At 43.7% G+C, this 27,898-nt stretch overlaps 1 protein-coding gene across 5 annotated transcripts in view; it reads left to right on the forward strand.

The window, feature by feature from the left end:
* Window positions 1-27,898, forward strand: part of LOC121594920 — a 111,376-nt gene that overhangs the window by 19,260 nt on the left and 64,218 nt on the right. For all 5 annotated transcript variants that reach the window (XM_041918748.1, XM_041918753.1, XM_041918751.1 and 2 more), the window contains exon 2: window positions 18,376-18,992. In XM_041918748.1, coding sequence (XP_041774682.1) covers window positions 18,947-18,992 — 46 coding nt within the window. In that variant the 5' untranslated portion in view covers window positions 18,376-18,946. The remainder of the gene's footprint in view (window positions 1-18,375; window positions 18,993-27,898) is intronic.

A 27,898-nucleotide genomic window follows, 5' to 3' on the forward strand; every position in this document is an offset into this window, starting at 1 on the left:
AAACGCATTTAATTAATTATTTTAATTTGTTTTAGTGTTTAAAAAATTGGAGAATTGAATATGCTTTGTTGAATGGATTATAAATGGACACAAATGGATTAAAAATTAATACTATTGTATTGTAATATCTTAAGTTTTGAATGAGCTAAATGAGCATCAGCAAACGAACAAAGAAGCACTCAGTAACTTATTTTTTTGCGTTTTCATTTTCATTATCTAAACTAAAACCGAAACACAACCGCCAATCAATTTGATGGTATACATGATCAATCAAATTCGACCTTTACATAATTTACATAACAATATGTTTATGCTCCCGTTAACAACGCTGCCGTCGCTCGCAGTTTTTTTTTTCTTTTTGGCGTTCGCCTGACCACCTACTCTGGAATGTTTGTGCGCTGGCAAAACGTAACCGTTGACATTTTCAGACTCCTTTGGGGGGATGCTAGGGGTGCAAGCGAAAAGCGCGTCCAACATTTCCGCTTACATAATGGTTGAAAGGATCGGTTTTGTTGTGCGGTGTGTTGCTCGGCCGCTCATCATGCAATGTGCCCAGCCGTACTCCCCGGGCAGTCTCTAGTTTGCAGTCTGTAATTTAGCTTCCAAAAAAGCAAATGAGCCGATGAGGTTGGTATTGAAACAAAGAGCCAAAAACCCACCACCACCGAAAACTAATAGCAAAAGTAAAAGACTATAAAACAAACCCTGCCCTTGGCTTTGGGGAATTGAAAACTGCTGGAAGGCAACGTGGGTTCACCGTTTTTTCAAGGGGGGGGGGGCTTTTGTGCTTTTGTTTCGCAGCGGTTTGCGGCATTAGCCTGCGGCTAACTAGTGGCCAATATCCATTGGCGGGTGGAACGGTTTGGGTGGGAGTTAGTTTTCTTTTATCAATTAGTCACGCACCGAATGGTTAGGTTAGTTCCTGTGCCGAACGGGCCGAGTGGTTCCGCCGTGACCGCCGGTTCAATCGATATTGTTGTGCTGTTGTGGTTCGGGTGCCATTTTTTGTTTGTTTCAAAGTTTCAAAGGCAAAACTACCCGAACCAGTTCAGCCTCACCCTTCTGGAGCTATCGGGTTTGGGGATGTGGGAATGAAATATAATCGAATGTTACCGCTCGCCCTACGGCGCCCGTTTGGTGGGGAAAAAATGGGTTCCTATTTCAGTGCCGGGTCGTGGAAGTTGATGGGATTGTAAATCGGTACATTGATTGGTTTTTGATGCCTTGGCCTTGCCGATCGGAATCGGAGAGATAAAATTGCATTTTCGACAGTGATAAAAATCGACCATTAATAGTTGAGAGGGCAGAAAGTATTCACCCCGGGGGGGCGGAGCGATCGATCAGGAAGGAGGGAAGAAGTAAAATGGTGAATAATTTATATCTCAAGCACATCGAAAAATTTATTTTAGAAAAAACTAAAGTTTCAGCTTTATATTAAGTAAGTTTTTTATTACCATCGTTTAATTATATTAAATAAACGATTGAATTTGTTCTATAATGTATTGATTATTTGCACGTCAATTAGCTGTGAAATCGGGTTTGAAACATAAGAAAACCAGTAAAAAGCAACGCACAGTATCAAAACCCTTCAGAAAACCTTGTAAAGACTTCGCTTTGTTTATCTACAGTACAATTCACTGCAAAAAACCCTCCATTTCCCTATCGCACACATTTAATTTGACATTATAATATCATTTTTTACACTCCACACACCAACATCCTTTCCATATTGTAATTGCCACAGAAAAAAATCCATTTCACAAGACAAATTTGATGGAGACACTTACTGGCAAAAGGGGCAAAAACTTGAAGGAAGAAGCATTAGTGACACAATCGTTTTCTCGCTTGATCACCGCTGGCACTGCTGGTAGTCGTGCAGCTGGAAGCTGGATTAAGATAAACGATACATGCTGCCATATCCGGTGCCGCACATCGGCGCTCTATGCACATTGCCACGAGTCCGAGTACTTTATGAACGGCAGCTTCTCCGAGCCCGTCCAGCTCGCACATTCATCGCACACCCTCCTCCCCATTTCTGCTGAGTGGGTTGATTTATGTGCCCAATCACATTCGCAGCAGCAGCAGTGTCGCTTGCCTCCCCCCCCCCCCCCATCAGTTGCGGTGTGTGTTTCGTTTGAAGGACTAGATTATGCCCGCCTGCCCGGGAAACAATATGACAGACACGGATGGTTAGAGTCGGATCTGTGTGCGTCTTTCTTTTTTGCTTTTGCTAACCCTTTGTGCTTGTGGACAGTTTTCTTGCCTGCTCGGCAATGGAAACGACGCTTACTTCATAGTGCTGGAGGGCACATGCACGGGCTGTGGCCATGTGGTCATTGCTGTGGCAAAGAAAAACGGTCCTTATCTTTTTATCCCTTTGCAAAAGCTTCGCAAACAGACACACACACAGACACAGAGTGGGGCAGTAAAAACGTGCAGTAGTTCTTCTTGGTCGCAGTAAAGGATTGAAATATGAAAATTTGATTCGTGTGCCTCAACCGGCCCCGCGTACGATAGCTTCCAGCGCTGAGAAGATGTTGCGATTCGCATCGCTGCTGTAAGTTATGATTTATGTGCCAAGGGCTCGGGTGGAAGTGCAAGCGAAAGGGAAGGAGGAAAGGGGTTGAAGCATGGTAGTTTTGCTGCTACCGTTGCTACCGTTGACCATCAATCACGAACCAGGCACAAAATTGAGCCCGATGGACGATGGAGAGCATGCCAGAGTGGCTGACTTGTGATGGTCGCCGGTCCGAGAGAAAGAGGAGTATAGCCAGAGTTCTTGGAAGGAAACATTTTCATTTCAAACTACCCCTTTGCTGCAGTAAGGGGAAGGAATGGAATGGTCTTTTCTTGCATGTTTCGCGTGAGAGAATGGGTTCAATATTGTGGAGCGCAAAACTGTGCCATAAAATGCATAAAAGAAGATATTCGAATATTCAATAGAGTAGGGTATGTGAAACTATGTACAATCAGTGCTGCAAAATGTCACTGTCAATGTCATAAAAAAAACCGACAAAAACAAAATCCTTGTCAGCGTCACGTACTCAGTGATGATCAGAGATAATACTCAAACATGTGATGTGATCAAAGCTTTGTGACTTTTTAGCAACCAACGCTTGTCACTTTGTCATGACTGTTTTTTACTGTGATCAGTTATGCGAACTGTCATGACTGACATGGTAATGACAAATTCCGACTGAAACAAAATCATGTCAGCATCACGAACTCAACTGTAATGATCATAGGTGAGACTAAAACAGTTATTGCGACTACTCAGTCGCTCAGACGGCCAGTCACTTGGTTGCGATATATTCTGTCGGTGATTATCACGATATTCATGGAAGATATGCGGTGCGTGCGAGTGATCCCAAGCAACAAAATGAGCATGGTTTCTCACTCTGTTTGACAGGACAGACCATCAAATCAGACAGAACGAGAAAGCATGTTCATAATAATGTTTGGGATTTCCAAAAATGTTGTGATTATCATCAACAGAAAATATCGTGACCAATAAAGCAATCCCCAAGAAAATTATTGATTATCGTGATTCTTCTTCTTCCAACCACCGTTGTCGGTCAAGGCTTACCTGTACCCACCAGTGAATTGGCTTGGCTATCATGATTATCATCAAGAAAATGTCTTGAGTGACCAAATTTTGGGTGCTAAACAAAATGTCACCCAGCATGGGATTGGTTCACCAACTGTTTGAAACTCACCTCTGATCATGAGTGTTGGTAACTGCCATAAAAATCGTGATCATGCTTGCGCCGGCATTAAGCTCAGCTTGTCAGTCAGAGTATCGGGTTTGACTCTAGCACTCGCACGTCGCGTTTGGCCTGTCATGACGCACTTTCATTGAGTATCGGATATGTTCATTGTTTTCGGTGGCGATTATCTCGTGATTCTCATGACATTTTGCAGCACTGTATACAGTATTGCGAGAGTCAGCTTCTGTACCTTGAATGGTCAGTAGCAATGCATGACGATCCTCAGGCATTAATTTAAATATCTTATCTTTCCTGTTTTGATAGCTTGACCATTTTATTTATCATTAAAAGCTCGTTTATAACAATAATAATGGAACCAAACTAAAACGGTAGCTCAACCTCGGTTTCCTCCCATTTTCATTTGGGCTCATATTAATCATAAACGATTGGAGTACGACCCAGACACGGATAATCCATTCAAAACCCGCGCTCTGGTGGTGCACATAACGCGCGCTGCCGGAAAATCCACCAGCGTCACAGTGGCCGTCCAACTGTCTAGCAACTGTGAGGGGAGGCGAATAGCGCGTACGCTATTTTTACCCATCCCATACACACAACCTAACCTGACCAGACCAGGGAGCCGCTTCCTATCCAAAAGTAATCGATTGTCGACTCATATAAATAACACGACTCGTGCGCTCGCGCGATATTACCCCCGCGTTGTGGATATGCGGAGCGACATGCGAACAAGCGGTAATCGAAACCTGAACTGAAAGAAGTCATAAAAATAGCAGCATCCTTCCCTGCGCTGCCCCCGCGCTAAAGAATCAAACTTGTTCTTCAGAATTTCCACTCAGTCAGTAGCCCCCTACCAGCCCTTGGTATGCGAAACACCACAGCGAACTCGTTCGAAATTGATGGGATTTTAGAATGGTGCTTCGAAAGGGGTGCATTTGGCATTCCAACCATCCCCGCTTCCATCCGGTGGGTATGGGTGTAACATGTTTTAAATAAAATAGTGGGGCATTCTTAGAAATTGGTCCAGGTGGTTGAAAGGGTCCTACAAATACACACACACACACACACACATACACACACACACACACACCGCAACACTTCTGAGTACGATTGATTGACAGGCTTCGGTGCAGCCGGGCACAATCACGACAAATCGAGACTGAGCGCCGACAAAAATATGAACCATTTTGACATGCATGTTGGTGAGCGACTCCCTCCCTTCCCATTTCTTCCAGGCCCTTGAGGGGTGGACAAAAATGAAAATCAAATTATTCCATACATAACAAAAGGCCCTGGGCCGCTTGGATATGAAAAATGAATTACCAATTATTTAGGACCGTTGGAGCGTACCATAAAAAGTTCCTTTTTGGTCCGTGCAGCTGGGCTGCCCCTTCCCAGTTTGCTGTGACACAAAAATTGGGCCCATCATTAGGCGGAGAAATAATTGAAAAAATTGAAACCAAAATAAAACGTTTCTTCCCATCTCGGCTGTTCCGAGTGCGCGCAAAAGAATGAATGATTAAACGCACAAGTGGCGACATGATCGTGTTTTGTTGTGGTGTGTTTGTTTGTGCTGAGTGTTTGCGCTGTGTCCAACGGCTGGTTGACAGGGGCAAAGAGCTGTTCGGAATCTCGGTCAAGGGAGACAAATGGCTCAATCTTAACGAACAGAAAGCAGCATTTGAGCAAGGGCAAGTGACTTGGATGCAGCTCAAACAGTGGGTCGCTGAGAGGGCATTTGGGGAGGACATAATTTATTTCGCTAAACCCCATGCACCCAGGTGCCCTTTGGGCTGAGTTTCTCTTTAGGTTTAAATTAAATTGGACATTTTTTCTGTGTGTGTATGTGCGCATTTATCTTGCTCACTTAGAGCTCTCTACAATCCTCCAGTCTTTTTGTCGTTTGCATTATTTCAACGGAAAAATTTCGTTCGCGTGACAAGAGCATGTGTTTTGCTCAAGTTTGCTCAACTCATCGCTGCCACTCGGTAGTACAAATTTCCATTCCGTGCTCATATGCGAACGTGTCACCAAAGTGGTAGGTACTAAAACGTTGCTCCCTTTCGTACGTGTTCCAGAACTTTGCTCGAATAACAATGAATTTAGCCAAGCTACGTTCTACGTACTTTAAGCGCTCGTTCGTTCTGCGACAGCGTTCCAGATTATCCCCGTGCATACAGGTTTCTCACCATTTTCATTTTACCTTCGGTGCTGTTTTCTTTGCCCGAATGAAAAGCAAATTTCGTTTCCCTTCCAGCAAACTATTACATCTTTTCTGATGTGTTGGCCTTCTTTTTTTTTTCGCCTCTACATAGAAAAGAAATAGCAAAGGAAAATCAATTAAAAAGCGGAAATTAATATCTGTACATTTTGCGCGGGAACTTTCCAGTACAGTGCATTGTGGAAAATCATTTTAATAAGGAAAATTGAGCTGTTTTTTCATATTCCACTACCACTTCATATCTATGTCCACCGTAGTGCGATAATTATGCTTTCAATCTTTGATGAATGCTTTATTAGAAATATCCCTCGATCTTACGATCGAGTACGATAGTTGTAACGGCCGGAAATTTCTCACTTCCCCACGGCAGGCGTGTCCTTCAGCCTGGTGTAAGCTGCCATTGGATAATCTTTCCATGACAAATCGCCCGTTTCCGGAGGGGTTTGCCTGAAAATGGTAGTTTCATTCTCCCACTGCTGGACCAGTAAGCCGCGTCATCATTATGTTCGTTTTTTGCTTTGCACTTTTCACACACCATATTGCTGGTTCTTTTTTTTAATACGCGCAACTTTACATTGTGCGTCATTCATCACGTCCATCAGTTTCGTTTCCCAACTGGAGAGGGAAGCATATTTTTGACTGAAATAATGTACGTTTTCTCCACCACAAAAAAATATCTTAATTAACAGCTATTATTTAAGCTTTTTCCCATGTTTTGCGAAATATTTTAATTGATCAATTAGAGGACAGATAAAAGTAGCGAAACAAACAGAAACGAAATTGTCCCCTTTGTGTGGAGTAACAGTGAAAAGCACACTCACACTGTGATACCTTTGCTCATAAAAATAAGCTCCATTTCTCCCAGTCTGCGTGTTAATTGCTATTCCGCTCAAGCATTATCGTGAGAGCTTATTATGGAATATATTTCTCCCCGCTCAGTAACGGGCCACGAAGGAAGATAGGACCGTTGGACACACCTTTTATGAGACATAAAATTAAAATAATAAAAAAGGTACAAACGAATGCTTTAACTATACGGGTGATATATTGTGGGACAAGAACAAAATGGGCAGAAGTAACACTCGAGCTGTGGGAATACTCTACGGATACTGTAGGCTGGTGTGTGTGTGTTTGTGTTCGTTTCCTTTAACCGATAACCTTGCCCTTGAACTTTCTGGAAAGGGAAGCATTTTTCGAGTTCGGGTGAAGGTGTGTCCGTGGAAAAGGAAACTTTTCTCACCCACATGCCGCTGTATAACAAATTGTCACACTAAATCCTTCCACGTCGTGGTGAGTTTTACGAAGCGGTACACGCTACACGCTACGATAAACAATCGGAAAATTTTGAGCATAGATTTTTCACTCCCATTTCCTCCATCGTTACTTGCTTTTGAACAAACAAAACTTTGCCACGGTCATGGTCGAATGAGGCTTGAAAAAGAAAACGGTACTGGATTTCGGGAAACATAAGTGCTATGCACGAACAGGACGCGGGAACGGGGTGGAATATCGAATCGAAAATTGAGTTGAACTTTCGAGCTGTTACTGTGGCATTGGGTGGAGAGTTTTGATTTGTTTGTCACTCGCGATACAGTTTGATTGGTTTGTGTCGCAGGCGAATGACAAAAAAAAAGTCAAACAAGGAAAAAGTCGTTCGAGCAGTAAAATTGATTCCCGCTTTTACCCGTTCAAACAACGAATAAACTTTTCTGGTTCCGGAAAGGGAAGAGAGACCGATAGTGTTTTATCGGCGGGCGTATGAAATATTTTCGTTATTTGTTTTTTTTCTGCTTGTGATTGAGCGAGGAGGGAATGGATAACCAATATGTTGTTGTGAAAGTTAGCGTGACGAATGTTTTGAGCGGTTTGTTGAAAACTTTGCAGTAGAAAATGTCGTTACATGTGTTGGTTTTATCCAGTAATGTCAAACTCAATTTGGCTAGCAGTAATCGCTTTGGAGTTCATTCGGATTATTGGTAATTTAGGGAAAATTTGATAAAAAGAAAAAAAATCTCTTGATGCCTTTTTGGAATTTAAACTGTTATTTTTAAATTTCTAAGCAAATGCTAGTTACCATTCAATTAATACTACTCATGCTAAACACTGGTAAACTTCTTTGCAATATAAAAACTTTCCAACAGACACAAAAAAGGGGCCACGGATCATAATCACTGCAATCGCATCGAAATCAATAATCAATATCGTTCAGATGACCAACGCAGCAAAAAAAAACATGCACTATCTTTCCGCCCAACATTTAATGATGATGATTGAATGATGAACCGCACATCCGCTAAATGTCTACAGCCGGCAACGAGAGAGGCAGCCTTCTTAATTCGATAATTCAGCAATTGGGTAAACACGAACGATCTCGCCAACCGCTTCGCTTGCCGCCGATTGATGGCAAATATTGATCCGCCTAATGGGATTAGTTTTATGCGCAATCGAAGTAACAGTTGGAAAATGGGTCACATAGCAAAACAACACGAAGCAAGCGGTCACACACGTACGCTGCGGTTGCTTAGCGTGGATTATAACCGCACAGTTTTACCGACTGCTTACTGCGATGCAGCTCAACCTTAAGAACGCGGTGCCAACTGTCGTAAAATGCGTCTAGGGCACATGCGGATAGGGCGACGGGACGGCTTAGCGCGTTGTCATAAGCGATTATGAGCATGGGCGATTTACGGTGCCAACGAAAATCGAGCAAAACACAACAGCCAGGCTAAAGCCGGCGGTGCGTAGTCTTCTTTTTTTCTTGTTGCTTGTTGCGGTGTCCAGTGTGGATTCTAGTGTCAAACGGTGTGAGCAAACAGGATCAAATGGTAATTGGTTGCAAGGCGAGGAGAAAGTTCGCTTCTAGGGTAGGCCAGCACCAACTGGGTACTTATGACATTTTTTGTTTGCTGTTTTCACGCGAGAATGATTGTTTGGAAAGTGTCGCAAAGGATTAAGGGAAGGATTACACCATGCTGGAAGGATTACCATGGTGGAAGTGTCGTATTAAGCAGACCATATTTATTTTTAGCAATTGGAGATGTTGAATTGCAACGAGTGACGAATTTTAAAATTTAAATTGCTAATCCGACACAATTTGTTTTGGATAAAAATACTTGTGGATGTTTTAACTGCACACAATACATATGATACATACTACAATAAAAAACAAATATCCATGTTAGGATTGCAATAACTATTGCTTAATTCAGTTAAATATCCAACAGCAAAATCAACTGCAATCAATTAAACAATTACACTCCAGTTGAACTTCACCCCTTACAAAACTGTTTTCTTTTCGAAACACATAATTGAGTAAGTTTAATCAGCAGCAACATAACAAAAAAACAAACCTTCGCTTTACTTCTTAAGCAAACACAGATAGCACCGGAAAGGATGCACACCACAACATCCCTCCACGCGGAAAAGGAAAGACTCATTAAAATCGCACCGAAAACTCATTCCGTATGTAAACAGGGGGCACTGTTGGGTTGGTGGCTTCCCGTATGCCTGGCAGTGATTGCAATTGCGCCAATCCACATACAAACCCCGACTATTACTGCCCGCTAGGGAAAGGGCGAAAAGGGGAAAATGGAAAATTTTAATGAAATCATCCACCCAAAAACCGTACCGAAGGTCACGGGCTGCGCGAAGAATCGGAAGTTATGTTAATTGAAATCGTATCGGACCTGGGCAGCAACGGGAAGTACTTTTGGCGGATTCACCTGGTGGCTTAGCGGACTGCAGACAAATGGAGAAATATACCATTCGGCCAGCGTTTGCGTTCGACCACCGACCACCGAGGAGCGAGTGAGAGGCGAAGAAGGAGAGCGAAGGAGCTAATTGGCCATCCAAATTTATTCCATTGATGGTAGCCGAGTGGATTGTTTCGGGCGACCGTTTGTCACTGCGGCACTGTGAGTTGTTTAGTGTGCTTTTTTATGGCGTCTTTTCTGCCCGGCTGCCTGGCTGCTTGTAGCCCTTCTTTGTGGTACGCCTTGCCCGGGGGGAGAAGGAAGTTGAAGCCTTTTCCGGGCCACTTTTCGTGATACGGTTGAACGCGTGCTTGTGTGGTAGTGAGCTGAACTTGAAGGCACAAAACGGAGTAAAACCTTATCGTATCGTTGCCAGCAGGAAGTGTTGCCTGCTTTGCGCTTTGCGAGGACGGTCTGCGGATCGTGTAAGTTCTCGCATAAATTTACTCAATATACTAGCCGCAGGGCGCAGGATCGTGGGTTTTGTGTGCCCGTGAACGTTTTCTGGGCAGGATTGCCGGACCGGACAGAGATTTGTCGTAGGTCGTACTTTTTGTGTGTGGGTAGGGTTGAATGTTTACACAGCAATCGCTACGACCAGAACGTCCGATAATATCACTGCAGCGAAGTTTATGTTACGGGCGTACTTTGACAGTGAATAATTCGTCTGGTTGGTCGAGGGGAAGTGTACAGAGCATCGAGGAAAGCAAAATTGCAATCGATACATTAAATTTTCTTTTTGTCAATCTTCAGACTCTTTTCGGCACATTGTATCGATTGTTTTCTACGCTCCCCCCTTCTATATTTCCGCCTTATGTCCACTCTGTCATCTGGCCTTTTGTGTGTGTGTGTCTTTTAATTGCTATAGCAAGACGGTCATTGACACCATCGGATCCGTTTTGGGGCCAATAAAACTGCCTAATGGGTACGATTTATGAGCGTGATTGGCTCAACTCGGTTTCTAAGCAAACACCTTCTCCACAGGACGGCCATTAGTGAAGCTGTAAATGGGACGGTGCTGTGGAGTAGCCAGAACCGCTGGCAGGATTATGGATAATTTATTTCCGCATGAGTCAAGTCCAAATGGTGTCAAGCTTCGGAGGTGTCAACAATTCTGTGTCACAACAGCACAAACTGTTAGAATAAACAGGGCAGGTGAAAGAATTGAATTTTGCTGGCCAACACATTTTTGCATACCTTTGATATGGAGTGTCGTGTTGCGACGAATGATTATTATTTAAATGAGAGTCTCAATTAATGTTAATTTAGTAACACATAAATTATCTTAGTTAAACACTTTTTTCAGAAAACTTTGCTTTTACCATTTCTACAGTTTTCAGTAATTTTCCCATATTGAAATTTTCCCATATTCCTGATACTAGAATGGTATACATTTTAGCGACAGATACTTTTGCAGTGTTACTGAGGAGTGGTTATCGTAAATCCTCAACTCTAACAGATAGTAGCAAAAGAAAAGAGTAAGCTTAATACCAGCCAACCAGGAAGCTCGGTCGAATTAATAGTTGATCCATGCTTAAATTAAAGCTCGCTGTTAAGCCTTGTATTACAACTGATACTGTTTACTGGGAGAGAGAGCAAGTGTGTACGACTGGGAGAGAATAAGAGGGACAAAAATTAACTAGAAGTAATCTGTGGTAGAATTTGGTTAGATTGAGCTTTTTTTTTATTGCTGGCAAGAATGGCTCTGTTGGCCGTATCACTTAAACTGAGCTTTATCTTTCATACTGAAATTCGAGCTGTGATCCAGGCATCAGAGTACAAAAAGCTCTCTTCTAGTTAGAATCTCTGTTGTTTATTTTGTTCATTTATTTATTTATTCATGTTAAACTAAAAAATAGCTTCATCACCGCATATTAAATGATAGCTGAAATATATCACACTTTGAATAACTTCCTGCCCAACATGTAGTCCGAACCAATTATTTCCCTGTTCCATTAGTGTCTCACAAAACTACCGACAGACTCATTCAAGACTGTTGATTTGAAAAGTGCAAAAAGCATTGAAACATAACGTTGAAAGCACCGTATCAAAAGCTCTGCTATTAGAAGTTTGTCCATCAGAAAACGAAAATATTGACATTCGTAGCTTTTTCTTCCAGTTTGTTTTGGGTTTTACAAACAACCACATTATGTCTGAGATTGTCCCAAACTTTGTCCCAGGCGTAACGTTTGATGGCTGCTGCTGTTGCCAGTGCTCGACTTAATGGAACGATGAGGAACACTCATCGGGTGCGAGTGTTTAGGGATGCTTCATGCTTGACTGTGCGCAGCTATCTTCAAACGAAGCGCCACAAAGTCGACATAACGTTCGGAGAAAAGCGTCCCGTTTTACTTCTGACTTTTGTCAAAATCAAAACTTTTCTCGAATGAAACTACATGCATGACAGTTTTGCACTCTCCGCCCACCTATCAGATTTATCCATGGTTGGCTTCTTTTTTTTTTCTTTGTGCTACACCATGACCTCCACAGAGCATTTGGTGCAGGAAAGTTTGTTCCGCCCGTTGGTGAGGAATGTAAAGCAGTAGCTGTCCGCTGCGGATTCGCACTGCACCAGTAAGCACCACCCAGTGGCCTGGGAGTTGCTGAGTATTTCCCAATACACTCGGAAGGGTACGGAGTGTCACTTGGGAGGAAAACTTTACCCATACACCGAATGGGGATGCAGGACAAAATTCTGGATCGACATTGCAAGGATCGAATAGTCAGCTTGCGGCAGCTTCAAGTCGAACCAGTTTGTACCAGGGCGAATTAACTTTCCTAGTTCACAACTCTTGCCGCCATGTTGTTTGGTGAGTGCGCTTACGAGTTTGACTACACTTTTTCCTTTGCCACTCTTGTGCCGGCCTGCTCTCCGGACGAGCATAGTTTCTTGCGATGCACGACACGATTGCACATCAGCTTCGATAACGAAACGCCGACGGGTTGAAATCTTTGCAGCTGGTTACATGCTGTGACACAGAGCAACTGTACGGCAGTACTGTACTGCAGTACTAAGTTGGCTGCCAAACGTTATTTATCTTCTTCGCTATTAGCGTTTGTCAGCGGGCGAGGAGTGAGCTTTGATGCTCATAATGTTTGCCGTTGCCGTTTGTTGGCTCTGGCAGTCAGATGGCCGACGGGGTGCCTTATTTGAGCAACATGTTTTATGGTTCTTTGTTTTGTTTCGAGCGGGAAAAATCTGATTAGTGTGACAGGAAGGAGCATCGTTTCACTGTTTTACAGTAAGAGCTTTAACCTTTTGCAAGGGGGGTTTTTGGGGCCTTGATTTGGGTTTTTCTAGGAAGGATGGCAGATGAGAGCGGGAAAGGTTATTTCCCTTTTTTCAAGGGCTGACATGCATCAACACCTCTAACCAAGAAGTGGGTCACGGATTGCTGGCTGCTTGACAGAAGCAAAAAGAATTTATCACGGGACACGAAAAGAACATGTCCTTTAAAGTGAAGCTTTAACTAAAGAGCCTAGACGATGGTAAAAGTTTCCTGGATATATGTCTTTATAAAGATCCTTTGTTTTTCTGTTTAAACATGGTAAATACACAACAATACGTTATAAAGTGGCTCAATAAATGGATAGTACACTGAACACTTCTGCAGTTTTTTTGCAATCATCTTTGCCAGTGCATAAGCTAGAAGTTAAAATGTAGATACCATTTAGTACATAATCTCTCAGAGCATTGCTATGGCTTTCAAAGTGAATTGTTATTATACTTTGGCTGTTGTGTTTTTTGGCCAACATTTACACCTTGATTCAAACTTAAACAAATGATGGAACAACCTACCATGAACGTAGATTGTCATCGTTGATTTAACAATCTAAGATTCATGGCGAAAAAAGGACAAATTGCCTCCTCAGACTATCATTTAACAAGAGTAAAAATGAGAAAAATGAGAGTAAATAATAAGAGTTCTGTTAAAAACGTAAGAATAAGAATTTAAAGGAACTAATGGCAATTGTTCTAAGTCATACACTCGAGTCAATGCGACCAATATTTCAATAATTTGAACTTGTCGGCAAGAATCAATAGTTTAAAATCCTATTCTGATCTTATATATGAAGCATTTTATGGTTTATTATTGTGGCTTTATGTATTTGTTGCACTAAACATGGCCTTATTCACACTGCTATTAAATTTCGATTGGATCAATAAACAAATATAACTGCAAGAGTAGTACTTTTTTTCAGTAGGGACGGTTTTGCTGTATTGCCTAGAGTAGTACTATTAAAGCGCATGGAACTATGCAATTATAAGTTATTTTACATGAAGTTGTGGTTTTAAAGTTTCATGAAAAAATCTTTTATTATTTTACTTACAAGTACAAGAGCTGTAAAGTCACAAAAATTGAATCAGTAGTTTTCTTTAATAAGCTCAATCATTTCCTTTTCCCGACAAATAGCATAAAAATAAAATGAAGAACTCTTGCCTCTCTCATTACAACTCATTAAATCGGCCCACTTATAACAAATTGCACGGGGTTATGCTATGTGCTCTCGTCGGAATGGTTAACCACAATTTCTACAGGCGGTTATGGTGCAACTGGGATTTTTCCTATCGCTCCATAAATCTCCATCAGCTGACCTTGGCCTTTGGCCGATGGAATGGCACGAAACGAACCACCTCCCATTGCCCGCCCTTACCCACCTGCACAATATTGATAGTGAGCAATTAATTTTTCTCCTTCCCCTTCGCGCCTGCACAGTTGTGTGCGCCCAGTATACCGGCGCTAAATTCCCATTTGTTGGATCTATAAATTTTCCGACGAAAAATTCCATCATTGTAATCAAGCAATCTTGAGACGCGCTGCTGATTTTATTTATTTGCCACCTTTTTTTCCAAATGAAAAATGAAGCAAGCAAAAAGGGAGATGGCAGCATTAAGCGTTGATGAAAGCATTTAAGAGAAATTGGCCCATTTTGTTCGCCCCCACCCCCCTCGCATCCCGGGAATGATACTTTCCATGCTTCCCTCCTCAAATTAAACTGCCATTTATCATCATCTGTCGCTCGGGTTTGGCCCCGTGCCCATTTTGCGAAAGAATCAAACGGGGACGAAAGAATAAAAAACTCCCCACAAACACAGTGGGAAAACATTAAACAACAATCGGTGCAAAAATTAGCAGCTGCATTCTTGCGGGCGTAAAGAAACGTAAACATTAGAGCAGCACGGTTGGGTGGCAGAAGGCTAAAAGGCAACACACAACCAAAATGGGAGGACGGTAGATTCGTTCCATCGCGTCGATCGCGGCCTGTAGACCTAGGCAAAAACGGGTGTGTGTGTGTTAATGGTGATTTTTGTGTGCCATTTTTCATTCGCTCTTTCGTTCCCGGCTGGCCGGTTTGACATCTTGGATAAAGCCCCGGGACGACATTGTTTACGGAGGATGGATTTTTTTGCCGTGTTGTTTGGGTTTTATATTTTTGTGTGAAACACACCACGAACTAGAGCGCTTTAAATCCTGCTTTTTTCGTTGCGTATCCACGAGACGAAATCTCAAACTGTCGCACGCGGGTTTTTGCAAATCTCAGAACGATTCGTGTCCATTTTTCCCGCCTGCTAGTCGTGTAAATTAGCTCAGGGTTAGGTTTTTCGCTCCCTTCGCTGCCCCAAATGAGAGGACAGACAATAAAAATTCCATTGTGTATTCCGATGTGGGGCGCTGGCAGCGAGCCGAGCAGAAAACACCATAACAAACAGCTGAAATTAAAACTTAATGGTTACTGGGGTGGGGGAGTTTGTGTCTGTATGCATTGTTCTGCGGTGTGCCAGGACACAGGAATGCATGTTTGTTGCTCGATCTTTTTCCCCTTGCCAGGCACTGGCGAAAAACCAACCACACCACACGTGGGAGTTTTGGGATGGAAGCAATATAAACAGACGAAATCCGACCCGTGTGCACATTCCATGCGGGGCGCACTGACTGGCGTATGGGAGTATGTGGATAATTCGAGGTTAGCGTGGTTTGTCCGGTGGCCGATTTTTTTGGGACGTTGTTTGCTCGACAAACAGCAGCCCGATTGGACGTGGACGGTGAGATTGATTTGCATATCACTGAGCTGTTTGGCAGGAAAAGAGCTTGCTTTGTTTGCTGTTTGTTTGTTTGGGATTATGAGACGTTCGCCGTTCACGGGGACACGAAGATGACGATCGTACGTTTGCTGGGCGATACCGTCGGGTGCATCTGGTGAACCATTTCGATGCAACACGAGTAATGGCTGGTTTATAGAGTGAACAGGAGAGATTTTTCGCACCAAGTGCCCGTACACCATACACGGTTATAGCTTTTCTTTTTGCCCTGCCTCCGAAAGGAAGCAAATGCCCATGAAAAACTCTGTCATAAAAAAAAACATTACAAACCCGCTTCCATTGTAAACCACTCATACAAATAAGAAACAAAGCCAAATACCCGTGGCTGCACACCGCAAGGGAAGCGGCAGGATCCATTTATCCATTTGTTTATCTCGAGGTTTTTAACACCATGTTTATATCCCGGACCTGTACCCGTGGGTCGACTCTGTCAAATGGTGTTTTGTGAGCATGCGTGTGTGTGTGTGTGTGTGTGTCTGTGTTCTTTAGAACACGATCGTCATCATCATGGCCCTGCACGCCAGCACAACACGCCAGGCCAGGGCATCATCGTTCGCCCGCACTTTGTTGTATGATGGATTGTTTGTGATGGTTGTTGTTATTGTTGCTTTGCTTTTCCTTTTTTCCATTTTTGCCTCTCCTGGAATGGGTGGGAGTGAGTGGCTGAGGAAAAACAAAACACCCATCCTAACGTCGGCCAGGGTTTGGGAAACGAGCAGCGTGTGTGTGTGTGTATGTACATGCCGGTGGATGTAAACGAGCGATTGTATAATTATCGCCAACAACAACCTGTCATGTTTTAACAACAACAACGGCCGGGGTGAAATGTTTTGGTACGTGCATCAATCTCGTACGGGTTAATGGGTCTTTTTTTTTTAGGGGGAGGGATTGTAAACTTTGAGTCATCGTGTATGGTTAAATCTGGACATGGGTTAGTAGTTTTTAGGGCTCCTATTAGCAAGTATGACTAAGCAGAGTGAAACATTTTAGTAGAAGTAATGGCAGTGATCATCGTCAGCTGGGTTTAGTTCAATTCGGAAGATTCATCTGATAAACTTAAATTACATCGAAGCATTACTTTTATTGCTGCATGATTGATAGGCCTGGATGGGCCTTGAATTGCAACAAAATGGTATGAACCATGATTAAGTTCCACCAGAGCGGAGCATTGCTGAACATTTCGTGCTCAAAACTGGTCAACCTGCTAAGTTGAGAAGATGGAGATCTTCATGTCAAAGCATTTTCAATGCAATACACGAAGTACCTCTTACAAACATCAACAATTGTAGGAGAAGATGAGGTACTCTATGCAGGCTCTAGTTATTGTTTTTTTTTTTCATCCAATCAACCCATCAATTTAACCCACAGTAAAGTACAATTTTCCCCTTGTTTTAGCACATATAATTTGACTTTTAAACTTTGTTGACTTTGTTTAAACTGCTATGTTACAGTGTTGAATGAAAGTATTTAAAGTGTCAATTGTCACTTCACTGTGCTACTTTATCTAAAGTGTCCTTTAACAAACAACTACCCTCTACCAACACCATGCAGTGTTGTTTCCTTTGCGTAGAAAACTACTAATAGTGGCTGGTGTTTTTATTCTCCTTCTAGGAACGTGTACTGATTTTTCGCTCGTAACAGTCTACCAGAATCAGCGCCCTTAAAACCCGCTTCCAGCACCCAACAGCACCGCTACAGCTCAATCGACGACGAGTGGTCAACAATCCGGAAAGGTTACCGGAGCAAATGCCACCCGTTTGCCGGTTCGTGGGAAGCTAAAAACAACTCCAGTAGCAAAACCCGTGCGAGCGAAAAAGAACATAAACTCGGACAGAGTGGAGAGGGGAGGAAACCTGTGCCCTGTTCTTCCAATCCCCCTCCCATCAGCTCAGTGTGTCAAGTGTCAAGCGTGCGAAAAAGGACGGCATCGCACGGACTGACGGACGGGCGGACGGAGAATCCGCGCGTCCGTTTGAGCTGCAGGAAAATTAATAGAATTACCCATCCCGAAGCCGTTGTGTGTGTGTGTTCCAATGTCCCCGTGGCGTTACAGGCAGGTTGAAAGTTATGAAATTGTTAAGTAACGGTAGCGTCCTGATTGTGTTGTGAAGCGCAGGCAGCGTAAGGTGAAGACTTGCCATCCTATCCGGCCCGGCGTAACGGGGATGATGGTGAATTTTCTAGCGCCGAAGAGCAGTGCACGGAACGAGAAGTGAAAAGTAAAAAGCTAGCTAAAGCGCTCTCGGCTAATCGATCAAGGACGCTAGACGGTGCAAAATAATACAACAAGAAAAAAAAAACCCCTGGAAGATTTTTCGCATTCCAGCACAATCAATACAGTTGACGCGGCAATGGCAATGCTCCGACGGAATGCTGACGGTTTGCGCAAATCTTTCCTCACTTGCACTCCGACGTGCTGCGGTAGTGGTGGCTGGTAGTCGCGCCAAAGCCGTAAACCGTAAGGGCAAATGGTGTCGGTGGTGTAGGGTCATTGAGTGTGGTCAAGTGTCCGACCGGTTGATTATTCATATTTCTTTATTTTTTCTTTTTTCTCCCCTGTGCTCGCTTCGAAAGCAATCGAACGGATCCGGTAGTGAACAAACTGCTGCTGTGTTTCTGTGTCCGTGTTTGTGTGCTTTAAATTGTGCAGTCGCAGTGAGAAGTGAGAGTGAAGATAGCCAGCTCGCAGTAGACGGCAGTTGGAATTTAAATGCGATCACGTTTAGCCTGCAAGGCCGTATATCCCCGTCGTAGGCCCTGACAGTCGTCTCGAGTGTGCAAATAACGCGTAAGTGTGTAGGGAAGGAGCAGCGCAAAGTTAGTGCGAGTGAAATACAAAATTTATACAGCGTAAACAAACGCGCTCATTTCTCACCCCGAAACCCCAAACGGCGGAGCTAAACGGTGCGTAACGTCTCGGGGGCGGGTTTTCCGCTTTGCCGACCTCCTGAGGCTGTACTCAGGAGGATATCGCTCAACGACCGGACCGGGCGACCATTTTGCATCACCATTTTGCAGCATCACCTCCTGCCGGCCCACCACTGTCCGGTTGCCGGCCGTGCGAGGGACATTACCAATGCTGCGCCAGCAACGGACGCCAACGTACAGAGGAGAAACCTGATAGGGCGCGTCGTTGGACACTAAGATGCTCGCGCTGGCCGCTTTGCTAGCCGTACACGCAGGACTCGCTGGTAAGTGTCTCAGTGTGTGTGTATGTGTATTTAGAGGTTAGAAGATAAAGTGGTGTTTTGACCTTTCGCCGAATCTCTTTCGGCAAGGGCTCCAACATAGAAGCGTTCGTCGCAACACTGCTTAGCTGCAGGGTCCACAGGGTGCAATCACTCTACGGTGGCGGTGTGTACACGTTTGTAGGGCAAAGTATTGGAAGAAGTGAAATGAAAAACAAAACACCCGTCACCGAGACGACACAGCAGCACACTGTGGGAGCTGTGTACATTGGGAGGGAAAACAATGTTCCTACGCATGGTAAAACAAAACCATATTACATCGTGTAAAAGCTTTTGCTTGTCCCCGGTGGCTGCTGCTGCTACCGCGGGAGCCGAACGGGAGTGTGCGACAGTGTGTGTGTGTGTCACCATATGTGAGTGGGCTCGTAGTGTCAGGGTTGTCCTCGTTTCGGTTTCCCCCATCAATCTTCGGCACCCATTAATTAGACACACGGACACTACTAGGGACTCGCACTAGTCGGCAAGAATGTCCAAACGCTTCCGAGGGGAACCGAACGGACTCGAACGAATATGTGTGTTTGAAATCCATCGCTCAGTGCAAGAGAAGGAGGAAGCGTTATGAAGAATACTCCGAAAATTTCCTCCAACATCGCAGGCCAAAACCAGATACCTACCACAAATAGAGTCGTTTGATGGCTTTATACACCCACCCAAAAACAGAACCTGACAGTAAACACCCGGACCCTTATCAAAATCAGCTAGCGGTTTTTGACAAACAGAGACAGTGAGGGAGCTAAACAAGACACAAAAAACACCCAACATTCCTTAAAAAACGCAGTACCGTCGGGGGGCTCTCACGCTGAGCTGGATTTGAGGCTTTACGCATGACCTCAAACGTCCAAGTAATGACGGGTTTTGTCAATGTCACGGGGGTGTATAAATTGTGTATTTTGGTAATATTACTAAGTGCTGCTGAAAGTGGAGCACAGTCAATGTGTGTTTGTGTGTGTGTGTGTGTGTGTGTGTGTGTGTGTGTGTGTGTGTGTGTGTGTGTGTGTGTGTGTGTGTGTGTGTGTGTGTGTGTGTGTGTGTGTGCATGTGTGTGGGTTTGTTTGTCTAATCATCAGCCCAAAAGCCCCGACGGAAAGCAGTTCTGGGATTACTGGGAGGGCATGACAATGCTTTCGAGCCACAAAATGGGGATGGAAGTGGGTACCAATTTAGGTCAGGAAAGTAGTGCTTTTGCGTGTTGAAAGCGGAGCAAATGATGGAAAGGATAAAGGGGTGTTGGAAAATTGATCTATGAAAAGAGGGGAGTGGAGAGATAATGATTGATTTGTTATTAAATTTTGAGAGTAATATTTATATCATGCTTTGTTGTGCTGAAAGTAATGGAAGGATATATCGGTCATTCGGCTTGGCTTTCTAAACATACAGTTACCATTCATGATCGTTATAAAAACCGCTTGGTAAAGTAATAACAGTAGAGTTTGTTACTAAAATGTCCCCTCCAAAAGATTTATGGAGCTATTTCTGCTCGGCGTAAGAAGCCTCCACCCAGTCCAGCAGTCACCGGTCGCAGCTCCACTGATTCCGTGCTTTATCGATGCAGCGAACCAACTTGACATCATACTTACAGCATTCGGCAGAACCTGGCTCGGATGTGTTTGGCTGAAATTAATTATGCATTCCCGCGCACCTTCGGCTGCCCTTCCTAGCCTAGCACCAGCCAGAGTAGGGATAGGTAAATTTAAGCCTGATCCACCACTATATCACTGCACCAGTGCACCACCGCCAACAGCACCCGAAACCCTCGGTTTGTAGGGGAGAAAAACGCGGCCCCATTTTGTAGCTGTGGGCATAATTTCTCCACGGCCACATACAGCCGCCCATCAAGCTTTACTTCGAGAGCGCTTTCGTGTGCAATATATGGCTGTACCAGGGGCCGGTTCGTGCACCCGCACCGAGCACGGCCGAGCAAAGGACATCAAGGTCGGACGCGTGCTTAAATTGCAAACTGCAAGCACATGACACTAACGGCATGTAAAATGAACCACCCGAGCCGGCAGGGCCCGATCCGGGCGTCTCGTCATCCTTGTTTGTGCTGCCTTTTTCCGCCCCGTGCTCGCCGTCGGTGCTGCCTGCGACAAGACAAAAGTTTTCCCATTATGCATTAATTTCTAAGCGCAACGTCTCGGGACCGTTTTGCCACTGTGTCCAGCGAACGATGCACGAGGCGGGAAGGGTTCGTTTGTTTGCTGAGTGCATGCATGGTAAGAGTGGAAGGACATAAAGACACACACACATAGGCACACACACACAGGCACACACATTACAGCTCTTGCCATGGGTTTGTCTCGTTCGTTAATCGTCGAGTGGATGATTCGAGCGCTCTTTATTTGCTCGGTTGAAGGTCGCATCGTGGCAGTTTGCCGGCCTGCCGCTCCAACCGAAAGATGAGCGAGCGGAGTGCACACGACCCACGACCGAAGGCCGACGTCACTGTTTCCAGCGCCGACATCGGCATCGCCCATATTCAATTAATTACCACCGGTATGATGGTAGGCACCACCATGGCGACGGAAACATGAAACCGAAGGCTGGTACTGTGCTCGGTGCAACCGTGCACTTGCACTTATGAATAACGTTCGCGGCCCCGTGTGGTCTCTGTGTATCCCTGTGTTAGTGGGGGGGGGGGCAATATTTATTTGCAAAATTTATGGCCACATCATCTGCAGTTACAGCACCGTCTTTGCGACGAACAAGGCAGCAAGAGTCGACAGCAACATTTACAAATGAAAGGACTGATGGCAGAAGCACGATAAGATGTTGCCTGGCGTGTGTTGTTGCCTTCACAACCCCACGAAACCGTGTGTTCCGTCATCGTTTGCTCGGCTGCTTGTCTTAATGGAACTGGAAACCCGCGCTCGTGAGTAAGGATGGCATAATGAATTTAAAGTTTTGCACAACACAGCAGAAGATCGTTGTGTTGGATGGAAACGAATCTGTTTTACAATGCATTGGGATGTAAAGGAATGGCAGAACATGCTTTCGAAATAATTACAAGTTGAGTGCCTTTTTGGTTGAGGTTTGTAACGCTTTTGTTGCTCTTTGAGGTTACAGCTTGTCATTTTATTTACACTATCGTACTTTAACGTACTGTGTGTGCAACTAAAAGCCTAAACACCTTGTAAGACATTATAAAACTTTTGTTTTATTCTTATAATGTATTTCAATTTAAAAATGTTTTCCGGAAAAGATTTAATCAGACATAAACTGAGAAAAGCTGCATGGAAGTTATTATTTTTATGTGCATTCTTTTGCCCAGCTGCTTTGTTGAATTTCCTTGTTATCATATTCATAAAAACAAAAGTTTTGATCAACAAATTGAACAAAGTAATTATTCACTAATTAAAAACCGTCAACTTTATTTCAAACCTCACTTTCTTCGTTAAATCATTTTTTGAGTGTGAAAATGGCACAATTAGATTTTGCGATGGAACTGTACATGAAATAGCGTGCACGGATAGCGGTAGAAAGAATGAGAGGCACTCATAAAAAGTCCGAGCTTTTATGGGCATACCCATACTGACCTGCAATCGAAACGACCCGTCCGAGGTGACAGTTCAATTCCCCAGTACAATTAAGCACTAATCATCACCGAGCCCCGAGGCTGTAGTGCCATATTGGATTCGTTAGTGGTACGCTCCGTTGACCAACCACCGACTAAATTCAATTCGTCCTTTTTGCTTACGGACGGTTTTTGTGCTAGAGCACAGTCTCCAGAGCATTCCGCAATCGGACGCGTACGGTGACGTGCTATTTTCAGCGTCAATTATGTTTCAATAATTGGTAGAAAATTCTCGCCGTTCATCGCGTTACGTGCTTCTCGTTCCTTTCCACCCTGGGATCGATCCTTCGTAGCGCTAGTTTCGTTTCAATTTTCACACATACTCATACCGCATCCCAGTTTGAATGAGTAATGGGTGTGTAAATTATGCCTGCCGAGCTTCAAAGCAAAGTCCCGCGAGCACATGTGTGTCAACGACAGCACAGTAATGGTGGTTCTGTAAAAGAATGGCTTTCTCCACGGAAGGGAAGAAATTTGCAGATGGTGACGAAATTCACAAGCCGTTCGGCGATGAAACCAGGATTGTGTCGATATGTATGTAGTAGCAGCGAATTTAAGGTTTCAAAAAGATTCAACTACCTGTCGGGCATGAATATAGAGCAAAGAAAGCTTTTCCTTTGTTGATGTGGGTTGAAAAAGTTAGTTTGTCAAAAAAAAAGCCATGAAAGGTACTATAGAGACTATTAATCGATAGTTAAAGCCTCGGAAAGAAAGTTTCCCTTCTCAGGCTTATTTACTTACTTACATGCTCACTCCTTCAAACACACATTTGCTCGATTTCAGCAGAGTGTTTTCACTTTTAACGCAGGTGATGAAAAGTTTACTCACACTTTGCATGCTCACAGCTTAAGGGTGAGTGTGCGACACTCTACATGTAATATCCATTTTCATTAGACAAGAAGCGGAGCGAAGGGAAACGATGAATAAAGACTGGTTCCATCATAGTAAAGGAAAACTTTACTGGGCTTTAAAACAGGTTGGATAAAGATTATTTTACATTAAAGTTTGTGCTCCAACCATATGTGAAATTTTGGATATGAAACATAAAAGAAGAATGTTGTCACTTTGCGCTTAACTTAATGAACAACTGGCTGAGCAGTGGAACTTTGTACATTAATCATTCATTGTTTCATTCCTATAGATCTTTTTTTGCCTTCTTTCCGAGCGCTTTTCAGTTTCAACAAGACAATTCTCGACAGGTAATGTCATTCCGGGGACAGTACAAAACACAATTACAATTATTTGTTCTCGATGCCAATAAAATCCTTAACTGCTGCTGCTAATTGGAAAAGATAAATGATGATTAGCTTTCGGCCCAAACCAAACACTCTTATCTGTTCCAGATCGTTCACCTTGTTTTCTGTTTGCTAAATATATTTCCCCCTCCTTGAGTATACAGACGCACCGGCCCAGCGACAGCGAAATACGGAACCCGAATCACAATCAAGCTGCCTTCGAAATGAACCATTCCGTTTCATCAGCACCCATGCGGAGACGTGTAGCCACGAGACGAGACGAACAGCCAGGAAACTGTGCCGTTCATGAAAATTTAATTAACATCCGTTGATTTATCTCGTTGGAATGTTCGGAAAGAAAATGTGTAACGAGAGCGTAACCTACCCGTCATTGTTTGTTCCCTTTTCGGTACGGTACGGCCACATAAAGCACCGATTAGACCGTGATGTTTTGGGCCCGGTGTTCCATTAGCACTATTGAGCCATTTGTTAGTGGAGGGTAAAACGGCACGAACAAACCGGCGTGCCTTCTGGACAGGTCAAGTCGTTCGGTCGTTCAATCGAAGGCGATTATTGCGTTAAAGTGACCCTTCAAAGAAAGCGTAAGCTTTGAAGTAAAGACCAAAGGCTTGAGAAAGCTAGATAATTGATGGCGTTTGATCGGCTTAAACACACTTACAGGACGGAGCTTTGTTACATGAATGGTTGTCTAACGAGCTCTTTATAAGAAGCTAATGCTTCTCGCGCATTGTTGAATAGAGTTTCACTGAATGGAGAAAGGTGTTAATATTTCATTGTTTGAAATTCATTACTATTTAAACTAATAGAACATACTTAAAACGATTCATCGACTGAGAAGATGTTGCTCGTTCCAAAAATTCTAATTTTAATCATCAGCGTAGGGTTTGTTCTTTTTCTTTTACCTTTTTGTGAAGCTGCAAGTTGTTTGTCGTTTCTGCAGAACTTCAAGCTCTCAATGTCTCTCATCGCTTATCTTCAACCTATTAGCACAAAAACCGGTAACAGAATCTGAAAGCTTTTCGCACAAATTGCACAACAAATCAGAACCCCGTCGCTCAAATGGAACGTGCGAGCAACAAAACAAGCAAAGCAAAAAAAAAAAGAGGAAACAAAATATAATGACAGTTCAAGTGACGAAGCTACGACTGTCTTTCGTTGTCGTTTTACATTTCGAAGTTCACCCCTTTTTTTTTGTTCACGACTTTACTGCAGAACAACAAATTTGGGTCAGCGAAAGTGCAAAACGAACACGACAACGGCGACGGTTTTTGGTGTGAAAGTTCCATCCAAAATGAAGCAAGCACCACGCCCGGGCCGAGAGTGGGTGGATGTTGTTTCCTTAAGAAATTAATCTGACAACTTAGACATCCGTCTTGCCGGTGGGCAGAAAACAGCATCCTATACTCTGAGAACGTGGGGGTAAAAACATAATAAACCAACATGGGTGGAGAAGCAGATGAAACTGACACTGTCTTTAATGCTGAATTTAGTGCTAAATCCGTACCAGCTGCAATCCGATCAACGCTTTACCGTGAGCGATGGAAAAGAGAATTCGTGACGTGCCTCCGGGAAGAAAGAATAGAAGGAGAGAGAGTGTGTCGCATGTCGTGTCGCGTTAGTATCACCTCCCAAGAAATAGACACTATTAAGACCACAGGCTGTGTGTGTGTGTGCGATCGAACGTCAAGCTTCATCCCACGAACGTGTCACCAATTACAGATTCCGGGTGCGTTCGGAAGGAAAGCACAAAGGTAGCACGTCACAGTCCTTGCCAAGGCGGTACGCATTCTTTCCCACGCTGGTGGCGCCAGTAGGTTGATTAATTATTTTATTTTATCACTTCACTAAACATATCATAGGCGATCCTCCTTCTGCTACCTACTCATCGATTATGGTATAATTAGGATAATTGATGAGATTTTGATGCTTTACGCTTGTGCTTTGGTTCGTTGATTGTTGTCCTCCTTTTTTTTCTACGACACGGTCTATCGAGGATGTCAAAACGAGACAAACGATCGTGTTCGTCGTCGTTCTGCTTGCCAGACACGTATTTATCGGTGGTAGAGATTAGTTCTTCATCTCCTTCGCAGCTTAGCAATATTGAATGAATGTGGTGGAAAGTTTACCATTTCCGTACAAGGTCTAGACAAGGCTCGGTTCTGTGCGTAGAAAAGAGATAAGAAAGTTAATTGATTTTTTTATGAACTAAGTCAATTTTTTTGTAGTCTGTGGCGTAAATCTAGAGACCAATTTGCTTTTATACAAAGTGAAATAAGAACATAAATAAAAGTCATTATATCCCAACATAAGTTTATCCATTTTCATTGGATTAAATACGCAGTTTGCAGGTTGGCTCGATTAGAGCTGCTTTGCACAGTGTAAAGCACATGGACACATACGACAATCATCGTTTGCTGAAATCTCAGCATTATTCACTTCTTCAACACATCTCAAAAAGGAGTAGAAGTTTTATAACAAGTTTTAATGAATACAGACAATACCCTGGAGATGGTATGTCAAAAAGAAGATACGTCCGCAAAGAAGGAAAACATATAAATAGAACAGCAAATCATGCTCAGAATACCCTCGAACTCTCTCGTGTATGTGTATGCATGCTAAACTTCATCTAGAACGTATAAAGAGAAGAACCGTGTACCTCATCAATCGCACTTGACAGAGCACGAGTTCCAACATTCTAATCATTTCCGACACTAAAATGCATGCTCCGGATTATACACACAACACACTCCTCCCTACACCCAGTGGTACACGGAAAGTTGTTCGCGAGATTGTTCCCCGTGCACAAGCGTGGAGAGAACACCCGTGTACGGGAAAGTTTGACCCAGCGGCAGTAAGTTTCCACCCGTTTGCCTCGACGATCAGAATTTGGCGCTTGTTCGGGAGGAATATAAATTAGCTACCGGTTGAGTGCACGAACAAAAGCTACCGTACCGTCTTCCCTGTATAGCTCGTACTCGGAGTACTGTGTACTCTCGTGCAGATTAATGTTTGATCCGAGACATCCAAAATGCGTTCATCAATGTTGTATTACGCTGTCAAAATTAGTAGTTCCTGGAAGGGTCCTTCCAATGCTGCATAGTTGTTTGCAACTGCTGGCTTACTCACGATCGTCTTGCCAGCGTTGAGAGTAATTTTGCTTCCTAAGTTCATCAACATGCAGCCGATGCGAATCCCAACTAGATCGCCTTTTTAACAGCACAACGGAAACCATCCATCATGCAGCATGTTTTCCGTTTCGGGGCTTTTGTGAGCGTATCGCTAATTGCAATGGAGTCATGTTGTTGGTTTTTTTTTTGCAAATCAGAGCCATTTTCGTCTGTCTGGCCTGCATATTTAACAACAATTCAAACTCAAGCCCACAGTTGAACGCTCAAGCCCCCATAAACTAATAAACCGAAAACGCCGTCGTCGAAAGAACAAATCCATCAACTTAACACACACAAAAACCAGCAACAGTCAAGTGGTAGCGCGGTGGAAAGCTCTCACTGGAAGAGACCGACCGGACCGTGAAAAATTGCCTCCGCCGTTACCCGCACATACATTTCGGCAAACAAAATGGATGGCGGGAAACTTCCGAAATGATTGATGTAAAGTACAATGGTTCGGAATCCCGTGTTTACCCACCGCTAGCCACGTTCCCCAGAGCAACGGTGGTTAATAAAGTTGGGCTTGGAAATTTGCAAACGCAACCAAATGGCAGAACACCACATTTTAACACCAATCGTACGTCCATCATCATCAACATCAATCCGCAGCCATTATTTGCGTAACAAGCGGGCGGAAAAGGTGGGGGCCGATTTTATTGATGATTGTGGTAAGTATGTTTTGATATTGTTTCTGCCGTTTGTTGTTTTTGAACGACGGCAGGATGGAAAGCGGAAATAAATGGAGCTGATGTTTTCACTGCTTCCGACAAGCCCGACACCATCCTGGTTTGGGGTAATGCAAACATCGTTTGTTGTGGTGAATGAAACGGCAAACGAATTGGGTTACATTTGTGG

Source organism: Anopheles merus, chromosome 2L (assembly GCF_017562075.2).
Source record: "Anopheles merus strain MAF chromosome 2L, AmerM5.1, whole genome shotgun sequence".
In the NCBI taxonomy this organism is placed as follows: domain Eukaryota; kingdom Metazoa; phylum Arthropoda; class Insecta; order Diptera; family Culicidae; genus Anopheles; species Anopheles merus.